Raw genomic sequence first — 23,186 nt, 5'->3', positions numbered from 1 at the left:
GTCTCACCCTGGCCATTTCTGACTTCCTCACCACCAGGGGCTCTCCTGTACGCTGAGGTACCATCCTGTGTCTGCAGGAACATCCCTGGAAGGGGGCTTGCTGGCTAAATCACTGTGTGTCTTGTGAACCCATGTAGAGATTGACAAACACCCTTCCTAGAAGAGCACAGCTGGTTTAATTTCCCAACAAGAATAAGGGGAGTCTGGGTCTAGGGGTAGCGCTGCTGGATGTCAGAAGGCTCATGCAGTGTTTCACATGGCTAATACGTCCTGAGAAATCCCTTTCCATGTGCATGCATGTTGTTCTTGACGCTGATGTGTGGATGAGAACAGTAAAGTCCCCATTGCTTAGAAGTCCTTGTGTGACTGCGTGTGTGTGTGTGTGTGTGTGTGTGTTATGATTTGTTTTGAGACCAGGTCTAGCTATATAACCCAGGCTGGCCTCAAGTTCAAGTTCCCCCTGCTTTTGTCCCCAAGCGACGGGATTCCAGGTCCATCTCACAGTGACAGACATTCTGCATAAAAATTCAACAAAGTTCCTTCTAAATTTCCAACTTGTAGAACGAAATTAAATAAAAGCTAAGAGTCAAAAAAAATCAACAAAGCATGCCTTTACTCTCAGAAGAGACAGAGGTAGGTGGATCTCTGTGAGTTCAAGGCCAGCCTTGTCTATATAGGGGCTCCAGTCTAGCCAGAACTACATTAGTAAGACCCTGTCTTAAAACAACAAAATATAATAACAAAAAAGAAAAGAAAAACACGGGACTAGCCGATAACACTGGGGGCTGGAGGCAGGAATGATACTCACATTCAGAGTGGTCTGGGCTTTCAGTGCAGGACCCACGACAGGCTTGTCCTCAGCCTGCACTGTCACCTGGTATGTGCCTTGGAGAGTGGAATCAAGGTTGGTCACCAGCCTGTGAGAGATGGCAAGACACAGCTTTATTCTGTAACCCAGCATGGGTCCTTACACTCTCTGGATCTGGACATCTACCCATACACTAGGATGGAGACCCGGCCTGAGGCTGCGCTCCCCACTCCAACCCACCCGACCCACCCAGGGATCCATCACCACATTACTGGATGTTGCCTGTGTACAGGTCCGCTTCCACTGAGCGCGTAATCCGGAAGACCTGGACAGGGCTGGTGGCCCCGTTCTTGGAGACAAAATCTGCACTCGGGATGGAGAATTCGATGATCTTATTGTCTTGTGAGTCCTCATCTCTGGCCTGGGAGCAAGAGTGAATATCGGAGTAAGGCTGGGCAAGGCCTCTCCATTCCCACCATGACCGGAAGCCACAGCCGCCACTCAAAGCACGTGATTTTCTATTTTTTTAATAGGGTCTCTCTACGTAGTCCTGGCTGTCCTGGACTCACTATTTAAGCCAATATGGCCTTGAACTTTCTGTGATCCTCCTGCCTCTGCCGCAGAAGTGCTGGGACTACAGAAGTCTACACCACACCTGGCTAGGCTTTTAAAAGACAAAGTTCACTGTACACCCACATTTGCCCAAAGACCTTCTCATGCACCTCAACATAACTGCTCACCACCAAAAGTCCTCCTATACTGAAACCTGCCTCACTCTCCTCTACCTGACTGCCAAGCATCTACACATCCACTCCCAAACACAGCCACGCTCAGCTTCTGAGCACTTATTGTGTATATCCTCTTTAAAGCCCTCATTTGGCTGGGCAGTAGTGGAGCACACCTTTAATCCCAGCACTCGGGAGGCAGAGACAGGCGGATCTCTGTGAGTTCGAGACCAGCCTGGTCCACAAGAGCTAGTTCCAGGACAGGCTCCAAAACCACAGAGAAACCCTGTCTCGAAAAACCAAAATAAATAAATAAATAAACAAACAAATAAATAAACAAAGCCCTCATTTGGGGACTGATTAATATGAGCCTACATTCCCTAGTGGACCAAAACTGAACAAAGAAGAGAGACAAACATTCTAATGCCTTTAAAAAGAAAGCAGCAGAGAGCTGGGCATGGTGGCACACGCTTTTAATCCCTGCACTTAGAAGGCAGAGGTGGGTAGATCTCTGTGAGTTCGAGGCCAGCCAAGACTGTTACACAGAGAAACCCTGTCTCAAACACACACACACACACAAGAATGCAATAGGTCCATAGGGCTTCAGGCTCAGGGTGAACAGCTGAGCTTCGAGCTATGAAAAGGAGTTAGTTTTAAAAAACACCAGTTCGACCAAGAAGAGATTCAGTCAGTAAATTGCTCGCCCTGCAGGCACAAGTCCTGACCTGCTTTTGTGAACCAGAACCCTCATAACAGACCAGATACCATGGGATGTGCTTGTAATCCCAGCACTGGGGAGGTGGGGATAGGTGCATCCCTGGGGCCTGCCAACCTACTAGGCAAGCTCTAGGCCACTCAGAGATCATATCTCAAAAAAAAAAAAAAAAAGAATAGCTCCTAAGGAACAATGTCCTACATTGTTTTTAGCACACACACACACACACACACACACATACTACCTATATCACATACATGCATATGTTTATATACACAGATACACATATATGTATACACACATGTGTACACGCATATCCACGCACACTACCCATAACACATACATGCAAATGTGCATATACAGATACATACACACACATATATACACACATTCATACCCACGACACACATACACAAGCATGTATACCCACCCACACATGTGTACCTGCACATATACACACACACACACATACAAAAAAGAAAACAATTCAAAACCATGACTAAATCAGGACATTGGCAAACAGTTCACTGAGGACTGAAGATTAAGTGTAGTTTTTGATTTTTTTTTTAACAATCTTTTTTTAAATACCAATCCTGGTTCCCTCTCCCTCCCCTATTCCTGCCCCCGCCACCCTGTGTTAAATTTTGAAAGAATCTAGAAGGAAAAATTGCTGTCCCAGGAGAAGTGCTGTCCTGAGGACACCCTCAGCTCTGCACAGGAAAGGCCAGGTCATTACAAGCCTGGGGTACATCATCCATGTAGTGTTAGCCAGGAGCCACCAGCCTCGTATCAAAGAGGGAAACGGAGCTGGGCATAGTGGCTTCTGCCTTTAATCTCAGTACCACAGAAGCAGAGGCAGGCAGATTTGGGGCAAGCCTGGTCTACACAGTGAGATCCAAAATAGCCAAGGCTGCAAAGCCAGACCCTGTCTCGAAACACACACACACACACACACACACACACACACACACACAGGAAACTTAATCCCAGAGAAGCAAGGCAGCTTCAGCCCCAGGGCCTCACCCCACATGGCCTAGACACCCTCTAGTCACGGCTGACATCCATCACCATAACAAATTGAAAGCATTGCTATAATTGTGCTCAGGAAGCTATTTAAGCAGAAGAAACCCTTTTAATTTACAGTTGGCTATGGGTTCTCGATCGCACTCGAGAATTCTGGCGTCGTCAGGAAATCTAGCTTACAAATGGCATTTCTGGTCATGAAATTTTTATGACTACTAAATTGAACAATTAGCAGAATGGAGGCGCATCGACTGGGCCAGCACTGCTACAGCTCAGGCTTTGTGTCAGCCGGTTCTGAGCCCATCAGATCTAGGGCTGAGACACCTTAGGGGCAGGTGAGGGCCCCGAAGGCCTTAGTCCTGTCCACCACAGTTACTGTGGCCGGTACGACTAGAGCTGGCGACTCACCTGGACATAAGCCACCGTCTGGCTGGGCAGCACGAGCTCCGGGATGATCACTGCAAATGTGAGCAGGAACAGGTCAGCACGGCTGGGACAGCGCCACCTGGCCCTGCACTGCTGAGTCCACACCACAAGCCCGGCCCCAATCCCTCTACAACAGTGGCCATTGCCGCTGTTCCTGAGGCTGTCATAGACAAGGCATCCGTTCCCATTGTACATATGGGGAGATCGAGGCTCGGAGAGGAGAGGCCTGCCTTAGAGCCAGCCAACAGCTGATCCAGAACTGTAATGAAGACTCAGATGTCCCTTCTAGCCTCAAGCTGGGGCAGAGGTGGGCTGGACCCCACTGTCACCTAGAGAGGGTTTCTCGGGGAGAGAGAGGGAGGGTGTCTAAGGGTAATCCCGTGTTAGGAGGTGCATGGAGGTAGGACAGGGTGAAGATGGCGGTTTCACTCATTCACCAAAGGTCTGGTGGTCAGGCAGGAAATAGGGAGCGTTGTCGTTCTTGTCCTCGATGTTGATGAGGAGGCTTCCTGAGGAGGATGAGATCACGTGGGTCAAAGTTCTGAGCAAAGTCCTCACCCAAAGAGCCTGGGTCTCAGCAGGCTTTCTCCGCCCCTGCTCTTCCTGTCCCATTGCACGTCCCTGCTCCTCACCCAGGAGTCTCCTCTAGATCTCCTGTCCGTTAATGTGGTCCCCACCCTCATGGAGGACCAACAACGGGTCAGAGCTATGCAAGAGTGGCAATCCAGGAGTGGTCTGGGTCTTCCCCAGCTGACCAAGGCATTTTATACATGGATGGGTGTCATTCAGTAGCAGCATAACTTAGCTGGTATAAGAAAGACCCGGGGCTCCATTCTCAACACACCTAAAAGTAAGTGTGTGGGGTGGGGATGGGCTGGGGGTGGGGTGGGGGTGAGTGTGGGGGTGTATGTGGTGGAAATATTAAGCATGTTTTTCTATATTAATATCTAAGTATGATGCACAATTTTTATGTCAGTCATTTAAACACTCACTCTGACACACAACTATAAATCTCAGCATTTGAGAGACTGATGCAGGAGGATTATAAATTTGAGGCCAGCCCAGGCTACAGAGTGAGACCCTGTCTCAACAACACAAAATAAAAAAAACTCCTACCCACTCTTTGCCTTGGCTGCTCCATCTTTAAGATGCCTGGGCATGACTAGCTCATGAACTGTGCAGGAATGAAATGAGCAAATTCCCTAAGGTGTCTGGCACAGTTCCATGCTGTGCTCACTGTTAACTCGGCCCTCGTGCCTGTGCGGAGGTAGATGCGGCTACAGCTGGCTCTAGGGTGCTGTCCCCTGTGTACTGTTTCGCCAATGGCAGCCTTGAGCCAGTGCTTCCAGGCACCCCACTAAACACTCTCCACAACCTGCCTCTTGGCCAGCCCCCCTGAACAGATGAAGAACAGAATCCCCGAGAGCACATGGCCAGTGACACAGTTGACAAGGGTTGATGTGGGTCCCTGTACCCTAAGCTGCAGCCCTGCAGGCCCTCTCACCATTGCTGCTGTATGCTTCAAAGCCGGAATCTGTAGTGAGGTCGTGTGCCCGCACGACCAGTGTGACCAGATGACAAGCCTCATAATCGATGGCCTCACTCTGATTGATGTACACGGAGCCACTGGAATCCACAGAGAACCAGCCGTGGCACACGCTGCCCACGTCAACGTTATCCTTGGTGCAGAGGACGTCCACTAGCTCTATGCTCAGCAAGGCTGCAGTGTCCACATCCTGGGCTTTCACCTGAGCCACCTGGCCATACTGGGAGCCATTCTCAGCCACAGATATGGCCTGGAGTGAGGCTGCGACCAGCGTAGGTGGCTCGTCATTCACGTCCACCACAGTTACCATGACATTTGCTGTGGAATTGAAATCCTGAGGGCCCGGGTTCTCGGCGCTCACTGTCAGATTGAAGAATTTCTGTGCTTCGTAATCCAGGCTCACATCAGGGAGCAGCCAGATGGCCCCCTCGGCGCACCCTTGTGCCAGCACATTGCCTCGGACAATAAAGTTGCTGACACCAGTCCCGGACAGGCTGAAGCTGATGCGGTTGTTGGCTTCGGTCTGGTCAGCATCGCAGGCTTTCACAGTGCCCACAAACTCTCCTGTGTACAAAGGACAGAGCTTGGAGGACCAGTCGTGCAGGCCTTGGGCACTCCGGCTGGTCCTGTGATGGAGCTGTTAGCATGGGCCTTACTATTTTGTGTCAGAGATGGGATGTAAAGAGGCTCTGCTCTGGTGTACCCTTCCCCAAGGGCTGCTTCACCAAAGGATGACACCTGCATGTACCCAAGGTGCTAGGATACGTAATCCCCTGCCATCTGTACAGCCAGCCCATTGCTCAGCTCCCTGGGCCCAAACCAGCCCAGAGGGCACATACCTGGATCCCTCTCCTTCACAAAGAATTCATAGGAGGACTGATTGAATATAGGCGGGTTGTCATTGATGTCCTAAAGGGAGAGGCAGATCTGAGTCCTAGGGACCTCGTAGCCCCAGGTTCACCCTCCCCAGAGCCATCTGAGAAGCCAGTAATGCCTCTACACAGATAGAGCCATTGATTCTGTGACCCTCAGTCTCCAGATTTGTCGACAGCCTTCAGAGAAGGCCAAGAAGTGGTTTTTCCAATTGTCTGACTTCAGCCCAGAACCATAGTTCCACCTCCCAGAACTATTACAGGTCCCTGGCTGTGTCCCCATCTGGTTTATCCTGAGGTCCCCTTTCTCAGTCCTGTGACATCAGCTCTGTGCCCAGTCTGAACGGGAATCTGATGCCCTGGACACCTGATGCTTTCTGACCTTGCCTACCATGTACTGCCGGAGCCCCGCATCCCATCTTCTCCCTGTGTTGTCCTGTACTGGGGAGATGCTCTGAGTGCTCCAGCCCTTCCCAATTGCTGGCATACATGCAAGCTTTGACGGTCAGTTTTCTCTGCAGAACCACAGAATGGAGCCCTGGGAACAGAACCTAGTCCTTCGATAAGGTGCGTCTTCCCTACTCTTCCTCCCCGATCCTTCCCTTCCTTTTGTCTTTCTCTGCCCCTCTCTCCTCCTTCCCTCCTTCTCTCCATCCTTCTCCTTTGTCTTTTTCTGAGATAGAGCTATCATCATGTAATCCAAATCCTTCTGGAAGTGCAGAAGGGGCCTCTGCTGGCCGAGGTGCTCGGTCTGATGGGGACTCCTCAGACACACGTCACTGATTTCTTGCACAAGGCTGCTGAATTCTCATGGTCGTCCTGACTCACACGGGAGTGGCTAAGACATCGGCTCTGAGTCCATTCCTGCTCTGCCTCTCCTGTGGCCCTGGCTTCAGTGTTCCCATCTGAAAGCAGGGGCAGCCTCTGACACTTACAACAAGGGTGTGAAGCTCTCCGGGGCAAAGGGATCCCTCCACTTCAGGAGGTGTAATTCTTCATTTTTCCTTTAGTATTCTACAATGTCCTCAGGATGACAGCAAGTCCTAAATCTACTCGGTGTCTTCACTGTCTCTGAGGTGACAAGGTCCACTATGTATCCCAGGATGGACTAAAACCCTCAGTTACCCTGCCTTAGTCTCTCAGGTATTGAGATCATAGGTGTGCACCACCATGCTTGGCCCCTGCTTTCTTAATAAAATGGTTGTCACCATCCCTATCTCTTGTGGAGGAGACACAGTGGGAGCCCACTTCATCTGCCTTTAGTCTTGGCTTGGTGTCAGTCAGGAGGGTTCTAGGCAAGACTGGGCATTGAGCAACCTCCCTGGGTGACGGCCCCTTCAGAACGTCTCCCTTCGTTCATGTTGATTTCACCCCTCGTCTTTCTGACTTAAGGGCTAGGATTGGCAAGGTCTGCCCGGCTGAGTTCTCAGCCTCTCATTTACCATGCTGTACAAGGCAGGAAGTGTGACGTGTGCTAGAACCAGGGAGCTAGGCTGGGTGAGAGCACACTGCCTTACCTCCACAGTGACGGTGACATTGACGTCAGTGCTGCGGGGAGGTTCGCCGCAGTCAGCCACGCGCACAGTTAGTACGATTTGACCCTCCAGGGCAGGGTCGATGTCCTCTCGATCCAGGGGCTCCAGATTCCTGAGGACTCCTGTGTCAGGGTCTATGGAGAAGTTCTGGCTATAGGGCCCAGGCAGCAGGCTGAAGAGCAGGCGGCTGTTGCTAGTATCTGGCTGGTCATCATCATAGGCCTGTGAACACAGTTGGTCGTGAATCAGGTATCTCGGCCTCAGGCTCACCCCTCTCTCCCACCCTGGCCTAAGTTGCCATTGGCTGGAACCAGGGGGAGACAGGTCATGGTTCCCTGCTGAGATATGGGGTACAGTCAGCAGGAGCTCTCAGCCTCAGCCTTGAGCGTGTTCCATCTCCCAGATTACTGCTGCGTGTGTGTTGCAAATCTGGGCCTGAGCTAGTCCCTGAGAAGAGATCTGAAGAGGAGGTTCCCATAAAGCTGACGCTACAGAAAGGGGAATGGGGGCATATACAGAGACTCGACATTTCTTTTTAAATGTAAAAGTGTGAAATCAAAAAAATGGCTGATTTCCCATGATTGCTGCAGCATGTACTATTTCTATTTCTCTCTGTGTGTTTCTATTCATACACACACATACACACACACACACATACACACACACACACACACGCACACACACAGAGTGTGTGTGTTATTTATTTTGAGACATGGTCTTATGTAGCCCAAGCTGGCCTCATACTCAGTATGTAGCCAAGGATGACTTCAAGCTTCTGATCCTCCTGCCTCCACACTCAGAGGCCTGGGACCTCAGGCATGCACTGACACACCACCCTGTCTATATGGTATCAGGAACAGAACCCAGTGCTTTTGCGCAGGCTAGGCAAGCCCCCACCAACTAAATTACATTCCTAGCCCAGTACTATATTTATTTCATTTTTAAAGATGGAAAAAAATTTTTATATGTTTGAATGTTTTGCCTGCACGTATGTACGTGTAGCATTTAGGTACAGTGCTCACAGAAGCCAAAAGACCCCTGGAACTGGAGTTATAGACAGTTGTGAGCTACCATGGGTGTACTGGGTCCTCTCCAAGAACAGACAGTGCTCTTAACTGCTGAGCCAACCCTCCCGCTCCCCACCCAAATTTTTTTTTGAAACAGGGTCTCACTATGTATCCCTGACTGGCCTGGAACTCACAGAGATCTGCCTGCTGCTGCTTTTCAAAGGCGAAATCAAAGTGTGCATCACCACATCTGGCTACAGCGCTGTACTTTTTCAACAGCTCATTCTTCATACCAAGGGTGTGTGTGTGCGCGCGTGCGTGCATGTGTGTGTGTGTGTGTGTACAAATGCATGCTTGTCTTGTCAGGGCCCCAAGCATGCTGGACTACACTGGAATGAGCCTGCACAGAGGGTGCATGCTCTTTGTGACCCAACCTTGACCTGAGGCCTTCCACCTGACTCCAGCCACACTGTCACCCCTGCAGCCCCACAGCCCTGCTGCCTTTGGCTGTACAGACAACACCATCAGCAAAGGTCTCTGACTTGCTTAGCGGGAGCCCCAGGAACAGAGGACAGAGCCGATTTGCCTCTGGGCACTGGGGTTCAGCAGAGGACTCAGCAGGGGCTGGGATGGGAGCTATTCCTTGTCTTTCCGCCCTGCTCACCCTACATCATTGCCTTCGCTTCGGCTCTGTTGGGTCTCGCTCAGTAAATGCATCCTTCCAAAGACACAACCTATCTGTCCCCACGAAGGGCCTCTGGACTTGGCCAGTTAATCCGCCAAGCACTCCTCTGCCTCTATAAAGGTGCCACAGTTCTGGCAATCACAAATGTTTCTCCCATGAGACTCTTAAAGGCCAGGGCCAGAAGGAGCAAGTCCATTGAGATCAGGACTTCGGGCCCGCCCCGCTGGCCAACTGTGCAACCACAGAAAGGCTTGACCTTGGAACAACTGCAGGGAGCCTCAGTCCCTGAGCGATAGAGGGACTGAGGCTGAGAGACGGCCTTCTGAGGACCCTTCTCACAAGGGTCCATCCAGGTCATCCTGATGGAGAGATTCTCAGTCTCGCACCGTGTAGGGTGGAGGGCTCCCCGTGCATCTCTGGAGCCATGACTGGGGTTTTACCATGTGACCCTGATAACCTGGCCACTGAGATTTCTGGTTTCAGCTTCGGCCCCCAGGGGCTGTGTTCCAACTGTGTTCTTTGGGTTCTGGATCTTATTGCTGCCTTTGGACCTTTAATAATGCCACCCATTTTTTTGTTATTTGTTCTCTGTTTGGATCTTGGGCTTTGTGTTTGTTTTGTTTTTCTCAAACTAGGCTTTGTCTTTGTAGCCCTGACTATCTTGGAACTCGCTCTGTGGACCAGGCTGGCCTCAAACTCAGGGATCCCTCTGCCTCTGCCTCTGCCTCTGCCTCTGCCTCTGCCTCTGCCTCTGCCTCTGCCTCTGCCTCTGCCTCTGCCTCTGCCTCTGCCTCTGCCTCTGCCTCTGCCTCTGCCTCTGCCTCTGCCTCTGCCTCTGCCTCTGCCTCTGCCTCTGCCTCCCGAATGCTGGGGTATGCCCCACCATGCTGGCTTGGATCTTACCTTTTATGTAAGCCACATCAAATCTTTTTGGGATGAGTGGAGAATTAAAGGGCAATTAGTCTGTGAGGCCTATTCCATGCCAGGCCTCTGCAGAGTTCCTCGGGCCCATTATCTCAAGACCCTCTGACCCTGTGAATAAGGACTACGACCTTTCATCTTCTAAGAGGAAATAGGCGCCCAGAGAGACTGAGTAACTTCCTCAGAGCCACACAGTAGAGCTCAGACTTCATACAGGGCCAGCATGGACCCTTCCCCCACTTCCCCACCAGGTCCAAGGTGGCTCTCACCTGGATGGTCACAGAGACATTGCTGTCCCCCTCTGGCACAAAGACGTTGTAGGAGCCTCGGACCACAGGTGTGTTGTCATTAATATCCAGCAGGGTGATCTGTAGTGTGGTAGTGCCAGACTGGTTCCCGCCGTCCGTGGCCTGCAGTGTGAGGTAGTACACGGCCTGCTTCTCCCGGTCCAGCCCCATGCCATTTTTCACGGTCACGCTGCCTGAGTTTGGATCCACCTCAAACAGGTCATCTCTGCTCAGAGTGACCGGATTTAGCCAATAAAACAGCAGGTCATGCACTTACATTTGGACTTCAGACAAATGATAACACAGCCTTGAATGAATCTTGTGCCATATTTCCAAGGGACTTCTGACTGTGGGCTGGTCACACTGTGAGTACCCCCAAGCCTCCAGGTGTGGGACACTTGGTCCGCAGTGTGGAATGATGTTAGGAGGTATAGGGGCCTCTGTGAGATGGGGCCTTTTGGGAGGTTGTCCCTGGCCCCTTCCCTTCCTCTGAGTTCCTTTCTTGTCATATGAACTTTCCACCCCATACAGGGTCCCACCACATGATTTAAGATACTATGACCCCATGCCTCTGGGCCTCCGGAACTAAATAAACCTTTCTCTTTATAAAATACCCTGCCTCAGGCATTTTATTATAGTCACAGAAAACGAACCTTTTTTTTTTTTAAATAATTTTTCTGGAATGGACACACAACCGAGCACTCTGTGCTTTTGTGGGCTGCTCTGCTCTGAAGCTCTAGCCCCATGGGGAGGTGGAGAAGAGCCCCATCTCCCCTGTCCCCTCCCCCCACACATATCTTGAGAGCTTACCCATTTCCTGCAAGCAGACTGTAGGTGATCCGACCCCATTCGCCCATATCTGGGTCTGTGGCCTGTGAGGCAAAGACGGCAGGCACTGGAGACAGGGCCATCTGTGGCAGCACACATCTCATTCGCTAAGGCGGTTTGTTGTGCGCCCTGACTCCAAAGGCTCACCACACATCTGCATTCACTCCAGACACTCCACACACCCAGGTACACTCGTACATGAACGTGTGCTTGCCGGGACCCGGTGGCATTGAATGTAACAGAGTCTGGGATGGTCTTAGATTGACCTTTTTCAACATCTTCCTCCCAGCATGGTCCACCCAGTATCACTCACCTTGATAGTGCTGGTGACCACATAACCTGTTGGACTGTGCTCTGGCACGGTGAGTTCGTACAAGCTCTGAGAGAACGTGGGCCTGTGGTCATTAATGTCTCTAAGATGGATGGTCACCGTGGCAACCGAGGAGCTCTTGCTGACTGAGTCAGTGGCCACAACCTGCAGACAGGAGAACAAGTGGCAATATGGGGGCCTGATCGCTATGGCCTCTGAGTCCCACAGCATCTTGGTGAGCCATACCTGCACCTCCATCACTGTCTTCTTCTCATAGTCCACCAGCGTTGAGTTTTTCACCACTACTTGCACACTGGCAGACCCCGCCGCTCGCTCTGGGGACACGTTGAAGGCTTCAGCATCTTCGCCCTTCACTGACAGCAGGAAGGTACCATTATCGCCCTGTAAAGGAGGGTGGTACAGTAAGGACTGACCCCTTGCAACTGCTTACCCAACCTCCGAGCTCAGGCCTTCTGCGGAAACTCTGCCTCAGTGAGACCCACAGGGGTAGTCAGAAAAGGCCGAGACAATAATCCGGGCAAGAGAAGTTGGACCGGCTATTCAGCTCTATGGATGCTGTCTCAGAGGACTGCCCTGGGCACTGTGGGTCTCCAGGGCTGGAGAGATAAGCCACATGCACCCCACACCCATAATGTTTCCATCAACCTTCCTTACCCGCCATCACTCGCCACCCACACCCGTCCAGGCCTATTCCCTCCAGCACTGGCCACCGGCTTCACACCCCCACCAGCCTCGTGTCACCACTTGGCAAACTCCACTCAACTCCACATCATCCAATCCCGTCAAGCCATGGTCTCAGCCATCACTAGGACCCCCTCTGTGGTGGTCCCTTCCCAGTTAATCACTCGGACCCCTTTAAACGTTCTAGCCACCCTTGCCTAACGCTCCCTTCTTCCCCAAACCACAGGCTGCCCAGAGCCTGCCCACTGTTGCCTAGCACCTAATACCAACCTCCACTCCACGCTGCTTCTGCTCACGCCACCCAGCATTCCCCTGAACCCTGCCAAACAGTGTGCAACAGCCTCCGCTTTGCACAACACACGGATTGGGGCCGCCGTCATTACCGTCACGTGTCTGCCTTCGTTCCCCGTGGACCCCACTCATCACCCTGCCACGTGCTCTGCAATCCACTGCCCACATCTGGGTTCCACTCATCACCCACTCTCTTTCCCCCTCCGCTACTCCCTTCTCCCATCTGTGAGCCCTCCCTCCTCATCCTTCCGCCACCAGTGCCCCTCCCCCGCCCTGTGCACCTGCCTGGTCTGGGTCGTAGGCCACCATGGTCAGGTCATCGATGGGGATTCGGGCAGAGGTATGCTCATCCACGTAGCCTACAAAGTTGACTTGGGCCTCTTGGGGGCTAAAGGAGCAGTTGGGGAGGCTGCAGTTGTAAAATTCTGGCTTGTGGTCATTGACATCGGTCACCCTTATTGTGACCCATATGCTCGCGCTGGCCTCTTGCCCGTAGATGTTAAGATTCTTCTCGGTGGCCTGAGGTACAAAACAGAAGCCAGAGGGTAGAACAGTGCTCAGAGAGTGAGCTCAAAGGTCAAGGGCTAGAGAAGAGGAGCCGTACTCACCGTCACTTGTATCTGGACCTCTTCGTTTTCGTTCAGCAGCTGCTCTCTGTCCAGGGGTCCGCTGACCTCGATGACCCCATCTTCCCCAATGCTGAACCACCCGGACCTTGTGGAATCTAACAGGGAAGCACTTGCAGCAGCTGCTCCAGGGGATCTGACCACCCCACCCTCACCCCAGCCCTCTCTGGGGGACACCCGGGTTCTCACTGGTGATGTTGTAGGTCACAATGTCATTGATGCCTTTGTCGCCATCCACCGCCTCCACCTTCAGCACCGAGGTTCCCTGGGAGGAGGCTTGATGAGAGCCTGTGACCCTTTGCTTAGACACTCACCGCTACCCAGCCCCCTCCCAACCCCAGCACATACCAAGACCGCATCCTCAGCCACGGAGGCTGAGTAAAACTCCCGGACAAACTGGGGATCCAGGTCTGGTTCATCAAGCACTGAAATGGACAGGAAGACTGGCTGGGAGCATTGGGTCTTTGGTTCGCCATTCAACATGCCACCTGAGTCCTGTGGGCAAGAAGAGGCCTCCCGCGAGTCTGTGCCACAACCCTGAGACCCCCAGCTCTGCCTACACCTCAGTGGCTCCTAGCTCTGCCTACACTCGCTGAGCCCCCAGTTCTGCCTACACCCCCAGAGGCTCCTAGCTCTGCCCACACTCCCTGAGCCCCCAGTTCTGCCTCCAGCCCCACTCACACAGGCCTTCAGCTGCAGCTGGTAGAAGGCACTCTTGCTGTTGTAGTCGAGGCTGCCATTCAACACAATGGCTCCATTGTCCAGGATATAGAAAAGATTCTTGCTGTCGTCGGTGCTGGGAATGACCTGTGACAAAGAATGCTCAGGTGAGGCCAGCTCTGGATACCACTGCCCCTCACTCCTCACGAATCCTACACTGAGAGGGTCAAAAAATGGCTCTACCATTGGCCAGGAATGCAAATGTCTCCGGGTCATGTAATCACTGAGCCCCGGTTTCTCCCCTTGGCTGGTATAATCGCTTTGGTGAGTTGGAAGTAAGTTTTTTGTTGGTGTTCAGGAATGGTGGGGCCACTAGCAAACTGGCCTTCACAGAACACATGTGCTTTTATTGTCTGGGTGAGCTTGGGCTAGACCCAGGCCCTCTCTGAGTCTTGAGCTCTCCCGGAGCTGTGAATGCTTCAGCCTGTGAGAGGTCTTGACCGGGCAGGTGAAGGGGGTGGGAGCGAGGATTGGACCCTCCTTCAGCAGCAACTGGACAAAGTGAGACTTTCCTGAGGTGGTGGTGGGGTGAGGTGGGCTAGAGGAGTGGAGGGGGTTAGGGAAGCAAACGGAGGGTGGTCAGAGAAAAGCCCGGGAAACCAGAGCTATGATTGCCTGTGAAGATGCTGCCCCCTGGTGGACATGAGGCTCGGTAAGGCCGGCTCCCACCTGGCTTCCCCAGGGACTCTCACACTCACCTTCTCTATGAAGTACCTCACTATACCGCCGGTCCCGGAGTCCTCGTCCGTAGCCACCACAGAGAATACCACAGAGCCAACTGGCAGGGTCTGTAAAAAGGGACTTTTCACCTGTGTGTCCATCCTATACCAACCCCGGGTTGGGCCTTCGGGGGGACATCAGACAGTTCAAATGGAACAGGCAGCCAGGTGACTGGTGGCACACGCCTTTAATCCCAGCACTCAGAAGACAGAGGCAGGCAGATCTCTGAGTCTGAGGCTAGCTTGGTCTACAGAGTCAGTTCCAAGAAAGCCAGGGCTACACAGAGAAACATTTTCTCAAGGAAAAAAAAAAAAAAGATGGGGCAGGCAACAGAATTCCTCTCTCAAATAACCCTGCTCTAGAAAACCCTCCCCTACACAGCCTCATATCCCCACAGCTGGTTTATACAGACTCTCAAGACCATAAGTGAAAGAACATTCTAGAACCCAGCCTGACTGCACAGTATCCCATGGGCTCCCTATAGCCACAGCCTGAGTCAGACTTCCTCACTCTTGGCTTCTGGAAGTTCCCCCATTCTTCCCAGAATGTTGGTCCAAACTGTTTTGGTGGCCCTCAAAAGTCAGGTGGCTACCTGTCTCTGCCCCTCCCCGGCCTCTGCCTTCCAGCCTCTGAGGCCAGCCAGCCTTATCACTGCCTGAGGACCTTTGCACGTGCTGTTTCCCAACCTGGAACATCCCTTCCCTGGAGATCCCCTGGCAGGCCCCTTGGTATCCAGGTCTCTCTCTGGAAGTCACCTACTGGAAGCCAAAAGCAGCCCCTTCTGTGGGGGGACTTTCTTCCACTCTTCCCTGTCTTGTCGTTTTGGGAGTTTCATGTCTCTGAACTGCCCCTTGCAGTTTGTTTTTCCCACCTGTGCTCTAGACTGTGACACCTGGCGCATCACACCCAGGGGAGACCTGCTCACCAGCTGGGGTGAGGACCCAGAACAGCGCCCAGCACGTGGGTGCTGGGTGGGGCCTGTCAGACGGATCCTATGCCTAACCCCACTTTAAAGGTCTTCCCAACCACGTAGTCTGGGGATTCGGAGACAACACTTTGTTAGTAAAGGCGGCCCTGGGAACCTCCAGTGAAAACAGTTAAAGTGAGGGAGTCTGGCTGAGGAAAGGGCCACAGCACAGAGCAGCCGTTCCAGACCTCCGAACTGCTTCTAGGAGGAACACTTGGCACAGAGAGAGTGGCTGAAAGTCAGGCCTGTGCCTGTGGAAACAGAAATGGCTGGTCTTCCTGTTGAAGCTGCAGAGGTGGTGAGGTGTTAGCTTGGAGCCGGAGCTGCCCCTCCACACCTCAGGACGGAGGCAGCAAGGGAAGTAGAGACGACAGAGAGAGGGTGACCATCTAACCAGCTGACCCCTAGTTTTCCAGAACCATGAGAAACATGGCTCCCTCTGCTTCCTTTTCTGACTGAAAGAATCCGAGATGTTTGCTTCTAAACTGTGGCCCTGTCACTCACGGCCTCACGCATGTCATTCACGGCCTCCCCAGATGGATGCTCCACTCCCAGACGCCCTCCCTGTACCCTGTTCCACAAAGACTGGGGATACCTCACTGATGTTGGCAGAGAATTCAGAACCCTGGAAAACAGGCACGTTGTCATTTCTGTCTTGCACGATCACGGGTAGCTCCCTAGTTGCCTGCAGATGAGAAAGCCCAGGTGAGGCCAGAACATGGGGCTTAAGATGCCAGAAGACTGCTGGGGGACACCATGCAGAACTCTGCCACCTCTCTCCTGGATGTACACAGCCTCACCTAGCCCAGGCTGGCCTTGGACACAGCCTCACCTAGCCCAGGCTGGCCTTGGACACAGCCTCACCTAGCCCAGGCTGGCCTTGGACACAGCCTCACCTAGCCCAGGCTGGCCTTGGACACAGCCTCACCTAGCCCAGGCTGGCCTTGGACACAGCCTCGTCTAGCCCAGGCTGGCCTTGGACACAGCCTCACCTAGCCCAGGCTGGCCTTGGACACAGCCTCGACTAGTCCAGGCTGGCCTTGGACACAGCCTCACCTAGCCCAGGCTGGCCTTAGACACCCTATGTAGCCAAAGATGGACTTGAACTCCGGATCCTCCTGCCTCCACCTCCCAAACACTAAGATTACAGATATGCACCACCATGCCTGACTTTAACAAGAAAAAGGGGGAGGAAAAGAAAGGCTGGGGGTGCCATTCAGTGAAAGAAAGAAAAAGGGGGTATATAGAGATTTGGAAAGACAATATGTCAGTCATTGGGTAGGCACAGTGACTTTAAGACAATAGACACGGAGGCTGGAGGGATAACTCAGAGGTTAAGACCAATGTTGCTCAGGGCTGGAGAGATGGCTCAGAGGGTAAGAGCATTGCCTGCTCTTCCAAAGGTCCTGAGTTCAATTCCCAGCAACCACATGGTGGCTCACAACCATCTGTAAAGAGGTCTGGCGCCCTCTTCTGGCCTGCAGGCACACAGACAGACTATACATAATACATATACATAATAAATAAATATTAAAAAAAAAAAAAGACCACTGTTGCTCCTCTAGAGGACCAGGGTCAGTACCCAGCACCCTGGTGCTCCGGTTTCCGAGGACCAATGCCCTCTTCTGACCTCTGCAGGCAGCAGGCATGCACATGGTGCACAGGCTTATACTCAAAGAATACTCATAGAATAAAAACAAAACATTTTAAATCACTATTTATAGTAATATAAACCCACACTGTAATTTTATAAATTGACAAGGAGAACACACAATTTTGAAAGTAATCAACACTGAAGTATTATCAACTGGGGCACTCTCTGCTTGCCTGAAACAGACACATGATCAGAAGTGGACACTTGAGACCTTGTTTGTCCCACCCTCCGGCCACCCGCTCCCCTCTCTCCTTTCAACTCACTGCGGGGTTGTGATTGTCATTTACGGAGATGGTGATCTGGAAGGAACGGAGAGTCTGGAGCAGCAAGGAGAAGAGGTTGCTGTCAGTGTGAAATCCCAGCTGTGCTCCCAGGACTCTGGCTCTAAGGATTGCCCTGCCCACTCCCTCTCTCCAGGCTTTCCCCACCCCACCACTCTTTACCTCAAAGTCCAAAGGGCTGGCCAGCTTCACTTCCCCAGTGCTTGAGTTGACAGAGAAGAAGTAGGCATAGGGGCCACTGATCCCATAGGTCAGCGGATCATCATCTCTGTCAGTAGCCACCAACCAGAAGACCACGTCACCTGCAAATGAACACGGCTGCCCCAGGTCCATGGCCACCTCTGTTAGGGTGGTCTGGTCCAGCTGCCCACAGGGCAGAGATGCAGGTGCAACTTGAATCTGGGATTCTGATCCCACCCCCAATCACCATCCAGCCTCCCTTCCTGCCTCTGGGCACTGGGCTTTAGTGAGACCAGAAATGCTGTGTAGTGTTCTGTGGAAGGAACACTGCACATTTAATGACTGCTTTTGAATTTTCTTCCTAAGGAAAGCAAAGAACTGTATTTAATGACCATCTCCATGAGAAGAGAGACACTCTCTGGTTAGGAGATGCAGAGATGTTGAGAGATGGTTCTGCTGTCTAAGGAAAACATGGGAGGCAAGCCAGTGGGTGGGAATCTTATCTGAGCACCTCTGTCTTCCACAACCTCAGAGTCAACCAATCACAGATGGGCTAGGACCCTCCTCAGAGGCCCAGATTGTTGGGTACTCAGGTCCCTCATGTAAGTGATGGAGCATTTGTGTCGAACCCAAGCCTGTCTCCCTGATTTCAATTACCTCTAGATAACACCAAACATGGTGGCAGGGGTTGGGTTATAAAGTAAGGACAAGAACAAAAGCTACAACTTTTTTCCTCGAGTATTTTAGCCTGTGGGGGCCAAAGCTGCAATGTGAAACTTCAGGTGCAGAGGGCTGACTGTCCATGTGATCACCAGGGGCTGTTCCTCAGACGTGGGTGGGGAGCCTGAGTCTATGTGATCTTGGGATAAACGCTCCCCTCGGTCCCAGCATAGGGACCATTACTCACCCACTGGTAAGTCCTCTGGCAGAGACACTACCGTCATATTGTCCGCGAACCGTGGTGGCGTGTTGGCTGTCACTGTAGGGACACACAGCAGGGGACATCTGTACACCTGCACCGCACCATCAGCTGGTCCTCTGCATGTCCACCCTTACCCTTACCGCCAGCCTTCAGCCCAGCCCACCCCCCTAGAACAAGACTCCTCTATAGCCCTCCCAGGGCCTGTCTAGGTGGGCCATTCAAGCTGGGCACTTACTAGTGAGGGCTGGCCCCCACAACGTGCTGCTGGGGTCCCCAATTTTTAATACTGCTCTCGTAGGGAGGGAGGTACTCACCAGACAGCATGAAGGCAGGAAACAGGACACAGAGCGGCCATAGCCAGGCCATCTTGGAGGGACCTAAGAAAAAAGGTGTCAAGGAAAGGTGCCTGGGCACAGCCCGCCCTCCTGGTAAAGTCTGCTCGCCTAGGCCCAACCCTGAGCTATCAACGGCCTTCACTCTGAACATACACTTCACCCCAGAATTCAGCACCCACTGAGTGCCCGGCACAGTTCTAAGTGCCTTGGGTGTGTGGTGGCCTTGTTTCTGTAAGCACAGGGTAGCAGCTAAGCACCGAGCTAAGTCAGTGGCATGCTTCAAGCCACACAGGACACAGTGACAAGACTTGCTTTGAATGCAGGTCTCTTCACTCTGGAAGTCTCAACTCTACCTCCCCTGACTCACACACAATGGCACCGTTCAGGATCAAGGGTTCAGAGGGCCGGGTGGGTAGAGAGAGGAGGAGGCAGGGGAGAGAAAGGCCAACTTGGCCATGAATCACATAGCTGATGTCTCTGTCACACACTGGGGGAAACGCCCCTTCATATCTCGGCTCTAGAACGGTCACATCCAATTTGTTCCTCCTCCATTCCACTCCACTGTGTCATATGGGCCACCTTCCCCTCCCGTGCTCAGTGTCATTGGCCTCCTTTGATTCCCTCCAACTCAAACCTCCTCCCTGCTCTCAAGCAATCTCACCACACCCCGTGGCGGCTCCTGGTTACCAGAGTACAAATCCCATAACAGCGTCCAAGACTTCAGTAACCTCTTCAGGTTCATGACTAACATTCCCACAAGCCATGCTGGCCTACCATCCCTCTCCAGCAACATCGCCGACGCTGCTGCACGCCGCTCCATCCCCTGCATACGAAGCTTCTGCTTTCCCAGTCACTTGCCTGCCCTGCGGACCTCAAGAGTCACTTTCTGTCCCCACACCTCAGTGCTTTCAGAAGGAACTGACTTCTCCTCCCATCCATGCTGACATAAGTGAATGAGACCACCAATCCCAAGCTCCCTAAGGCTAACAAGGAACACTAGAAACTCGGCAGGGTCGTCAGTGCACCCCAGGACCTGAGTACAGCCCCTCTGGCCCTGGTTCCCTTGGGGGAGAAGGTTCAATGGCCTCTACACTGCAGGGCCAGCTCCCAGTAAGCACAGAATAAGTGGTAATGATTATTATTATGAAAGGAACTCATCTCTTGCCCCTTCACGACTGGTACCACCACTCCTGGTCCCTTTCTTCCCCAAACTCTGCCATGGCACTCGGTGTCTTCTCAGCAGTCAAGTCTGGTCTCTACCTCTTTGTTGTCCACCAGTTCTGAAGCCCCAGCACGAGCCTTCTATTTTGACTCAGATCCATCTTGCCTCAGTGTGGTGGTTTGCATAAGAATACCCCCCATAGCCAGGTGGTGGTGGCACAGGCCTTTAATCCCAGCACGCAGGAGGCAGAGATAGGCAGATCTCTGTGAGTTTAAGGCCAGCCTGGTCTACAGAGTGAGTTCCCAGGACAGCCAGGGCTACACAGAGAAACGCTGTCTCAAAAACAAAATAAAACAAATAATAATAATAATGATAACCTCCATAGGCTCAGCTCTTTGAACGTTTAGTCACCAAAGAGTGGAACTATTTAAAAGGATTATAAAGATTAGGAGTAGGTGTAACCTTGCTGGAGGAAGTGTGTCATTGGGAGTCAGCTTCAGGGTTACAGAAGTCCAAGCAGGCCCAGTGTCTTTCTTTTTCTGCCGGCTGTGGATCAGGATGTAGAATTCTCCAGCACCACGTCTGCCTGAGTGCCACCATGCTCCCCACCATGATGATAATGGACTAAACTTCTGAAACTGTGAGCGAGCCCCCAATTAAATGTTTTCCTTTATAAGATTTGCCATGGTCATGGCATCTCTTCACAGCAATAGAACACTGACTAGGACACACAGTTTCTCCCAAACTGACAGAAGACACCGAAGTGTGGAGAAGTGGTGTCGGGGGCTGGGTCCTGGCATTTTAAATGCCTGCTGACATGTTCTGAGTGCCTGCGACATGAGCAGTGTCCCTACTTACTCCCTCAACAGGTACTGGCTGCCATCTACAGCCACCAGCTGCCAGACCTATTACAGCCCTGGCAGTACACAGCAAACAGGCAGGCAGGGGCTGGCCTTGCTCAGCTGAGGGCTACCCAGATGTCTGCTCATCACCCACCATGAAGGAAGACAGCATGGGAGGCAGGTTGGGAGCAAAAGGAAAAGAAATGACTTTAGGTGATATGACAGACAAGCAGTTTTACTCATTTTTTTGGCATTTCTCTCTACAAGGAATGGAAACTGTATCTGCTTCCCTATCACCCTGGCTGGCCTGGAACTTGGTCTGTAGAGCAGGCTGGCTGTGAGCTTGGAGCAATCCTCCTGCCTCTGTCTCCTGTGTACTGGCTGAATCGGGCATGCTTTTCTGGAGTTTATGATGTTCTGACGTGTTTGGGGTGTGACCGGCTGGAAGAGACTGGAGCTAACTCCAGAGACAGCAAACAAGGTCTTCAGGCATGCCTTCCCGTACAAACCGAAGAATTCAGAGCCAGAGCCCCAAGCACCCGTCAGTGTCTCACACTCACACCAAATCCAGGGCCATGTAACAAGCAGCTACGTGGTTATCCCTACATCCCAGAGTGCCCAGAGGTCACCCACACACCCAGTCCTGACTGGCTGCACTCTGCCAAGCTCCCCCCATCCCCCCCCCCCGCCGAACAGTGAGTGACCACATTTGCCTTCAACGTTCTTGCTGTCTGCGTCATCACTCAGTCACCTCTTTATTGAGCTGTTAACATCCTGTGCTGCATACTTTATGTCAACCTGACACAGGCTAAAGTCATCTGAGAGGAGAGAGCCTCCCCTGAGAAAGTGCTTCCAAAAGATTGACCTGTAGGGGACCTATGTGAGTTCGAGGCCAGCCTGGTCTACAAGAGCTGGTTCCAGGACAGCTACAGAGAAACCCTGTCTGGGGGTGGGGGGAGATTGGACTGTAGGGCATTTTCTTATTTTCTTAATTAGTGATTGATAGGGGAGGGCCCAGCCCATTGTGAGTGGTGTTATCCCTAAACTGGTGACCCTGGGTTCTATAAAAAACAGGCTGAACAAGCCATGATAAGCAAGCCATTAAGCTGCACTCCTCCTGCCATCGAGTCCCTGTCCTGACTTCCTTCAATGATGAACAATGAATGATTTGGAAGCATAAGCCAAATAAAATAAAAACCTTTCCTCCCCAACTTGATTTTGGTCATGGTGTTTCATCACGGCAGCAGTAACCCTGACTCAGACACATCCCATGAGAACAATGACAACACCAGACAAGAGTGAGATCATCAGAACATGGCGCCAGAGATGCCTTCTGCTAAGGCTGCGAGACTGGCAGACTCCCCTTCTTGTCTTTCGAGCCAGGAATGAGCAGCTGTGCTGGAAGGGAGCCTGAGACAGCTCTGAGCGGTCTGTGAGAGAGGGGAGCAAGCCTCCAATGGCACTCCTGGGGGCACAGAGAAGGAATGGCTTGTTTGATACTCAACATTCAGTGACCAGAAGCACAAGGAAACCATACTGAAACAGGCCTATGCCTGGGGATGCAAACCGCGCAGAGCCCTGCCCAGACTCAAGTTTGCTAAGCAGGATGATAGCGGTTGGGATTTTGTCATTAGTTGCCCTTTGTTTTGATAGCCTCTGTCTCTGGAGTTCTGGCGGGCTTGAAACTCTCTCTGTAGACCAGGCTAGCCTTGAACTCAGATCTACCTGCCCTGCCTCCGAAGTGCTGGGATTGAAGGTTGTTTTTAGATGTGAGGGTTTTTTATTTGTTTGTTTTGGGTTTGGGGGTTTTGTTGTTGCTGTTGAGACAGAGTCTCTACGCAGCTCTGGCTGTCCTGGAACTCTCTATGTAGACTATAATGGTCTCAAACTTACAGAGATCCACCTCCTTTAACCTCCCAAGTTCTGGGTTAAGGGTGTGTGTGTGTGTGTGTGTGTGTGTGTGTGTGTGTGTGGTGTGTTTATGTGTGTGTGTGTGTGTTTATGTGTGTGTGTGTGTGTGTGGTGTGTTTATGTGTGTGTGTGTGTGTATGTGTGTGTGTGTGTTTATGTGTGTGTGTGTTTATGTGTGTGTGTTT

The 23,186-nt window shown here is 52.1% G+C and overlaps 1 protein-coding gene across 2 annotated transcripts in view; it reads right to left on the bottom strand.

The window, feature by feature from the left end:
- Positions 1–23,186, bottom strand: part of Cdhr2 (cadherin related family member 2) — a 35,276-nt gene that overhangs the window by 5,619 nt on the left and 6,471 nt on the right. For both annotated transcript variants that reach the window (XM_050144203.1, XM_050144204.1), the window contains exons 2-23: positions 19,066–19,128; positions 18,737–18,808; positions 17,812–17,951; positions 17,632–17,685; positions 16,310–16,399; positions 14,726–14,815; positions 13,989–14,114; positions 13,656–13,802; positions 13,497–13,572; positions 13,290–13,405; positions 12,967–13,200; positions 11,935–12,090; positions 11,692–11,853; positions 11,361–11,422; positions 10,533–10,776; positions 7,633–7,872; positions 6,083–6,152; positions 5,202–5,807; positions 4,135–4,206; positions 3,680–3,729; positions 1,081–1,229; positions 809–917 (exon numbers count right to left, since the gene is read on the bottom strand). In XM_050144203.1, the coding sequence (XP_050000160.1) occupies positions 809–917; positions 1,081–1,229; positions 3,680–3,729; positions 4,135–4,206; positions 5,202–5,807; positions 6,083–6,152; positions 7,633–7,872; positions 10,533–10,776; positions 11,361–11,422; positions 11,692–11,853; positions 11,935–12,090; positions 12,967–13,200; positions 13,290–13,405; positions 13,497–13,572; positions 13,656–13,802; positions 13,989–14,114; positions 14,726–14,815; positions 16,310–16,399; positions 17,632–17,685; positions 17,812–17,951; positions 18,737–18,808; positions 19,066–19,117 (3,117 nt within the window). In that variant the 5' untranslated portion in view covers positions 19,118–19,128. The remainder of the gene's footprint in view (positions 1–808; positions 918–1,080; positions 1,230–3,679; positions 3,730–4,134; positions 4,207–5,201; positions 5,808–6,082; positions 6,153–7,632; positions 7,873–10,532; positions 10,777–11,360; positions 11,423–11,691; positions 11,854–11,934; positions 12,091–12,966; positions 13,201–13,289; positions 13,406–13,496; positions 13,573–13,655; positions 13,803–13,988; positions 14,115–14,725; positions 14,816–16,309; positions 16,400–17,631; positions 17,686–17,811; positions 17,952–18,736; positions 18,809–19,065; positions 19,129–23,186) is intronic.

This window comes from Alexandromys fortis, unplaced genomic scaffold, assembly GCF_014885135.2.
Source record: "Alexandromys fortis isolate MF-2015 unplaced genomic scaffold, M_Fortis_MF-2015_v1.1 scaffold_1, whole genome shotgun sequence".
In the NCBI taxonomy this organism is placed as follows: Eukaryota; Metazoa; Chordata; class Mammalia; order Rodentia; family Cricetidae; genus Alexandromys; species Alexandromys fortis.
This window is presented reverse-complemented; position numbering and strand designations above follow the sequence as displayed.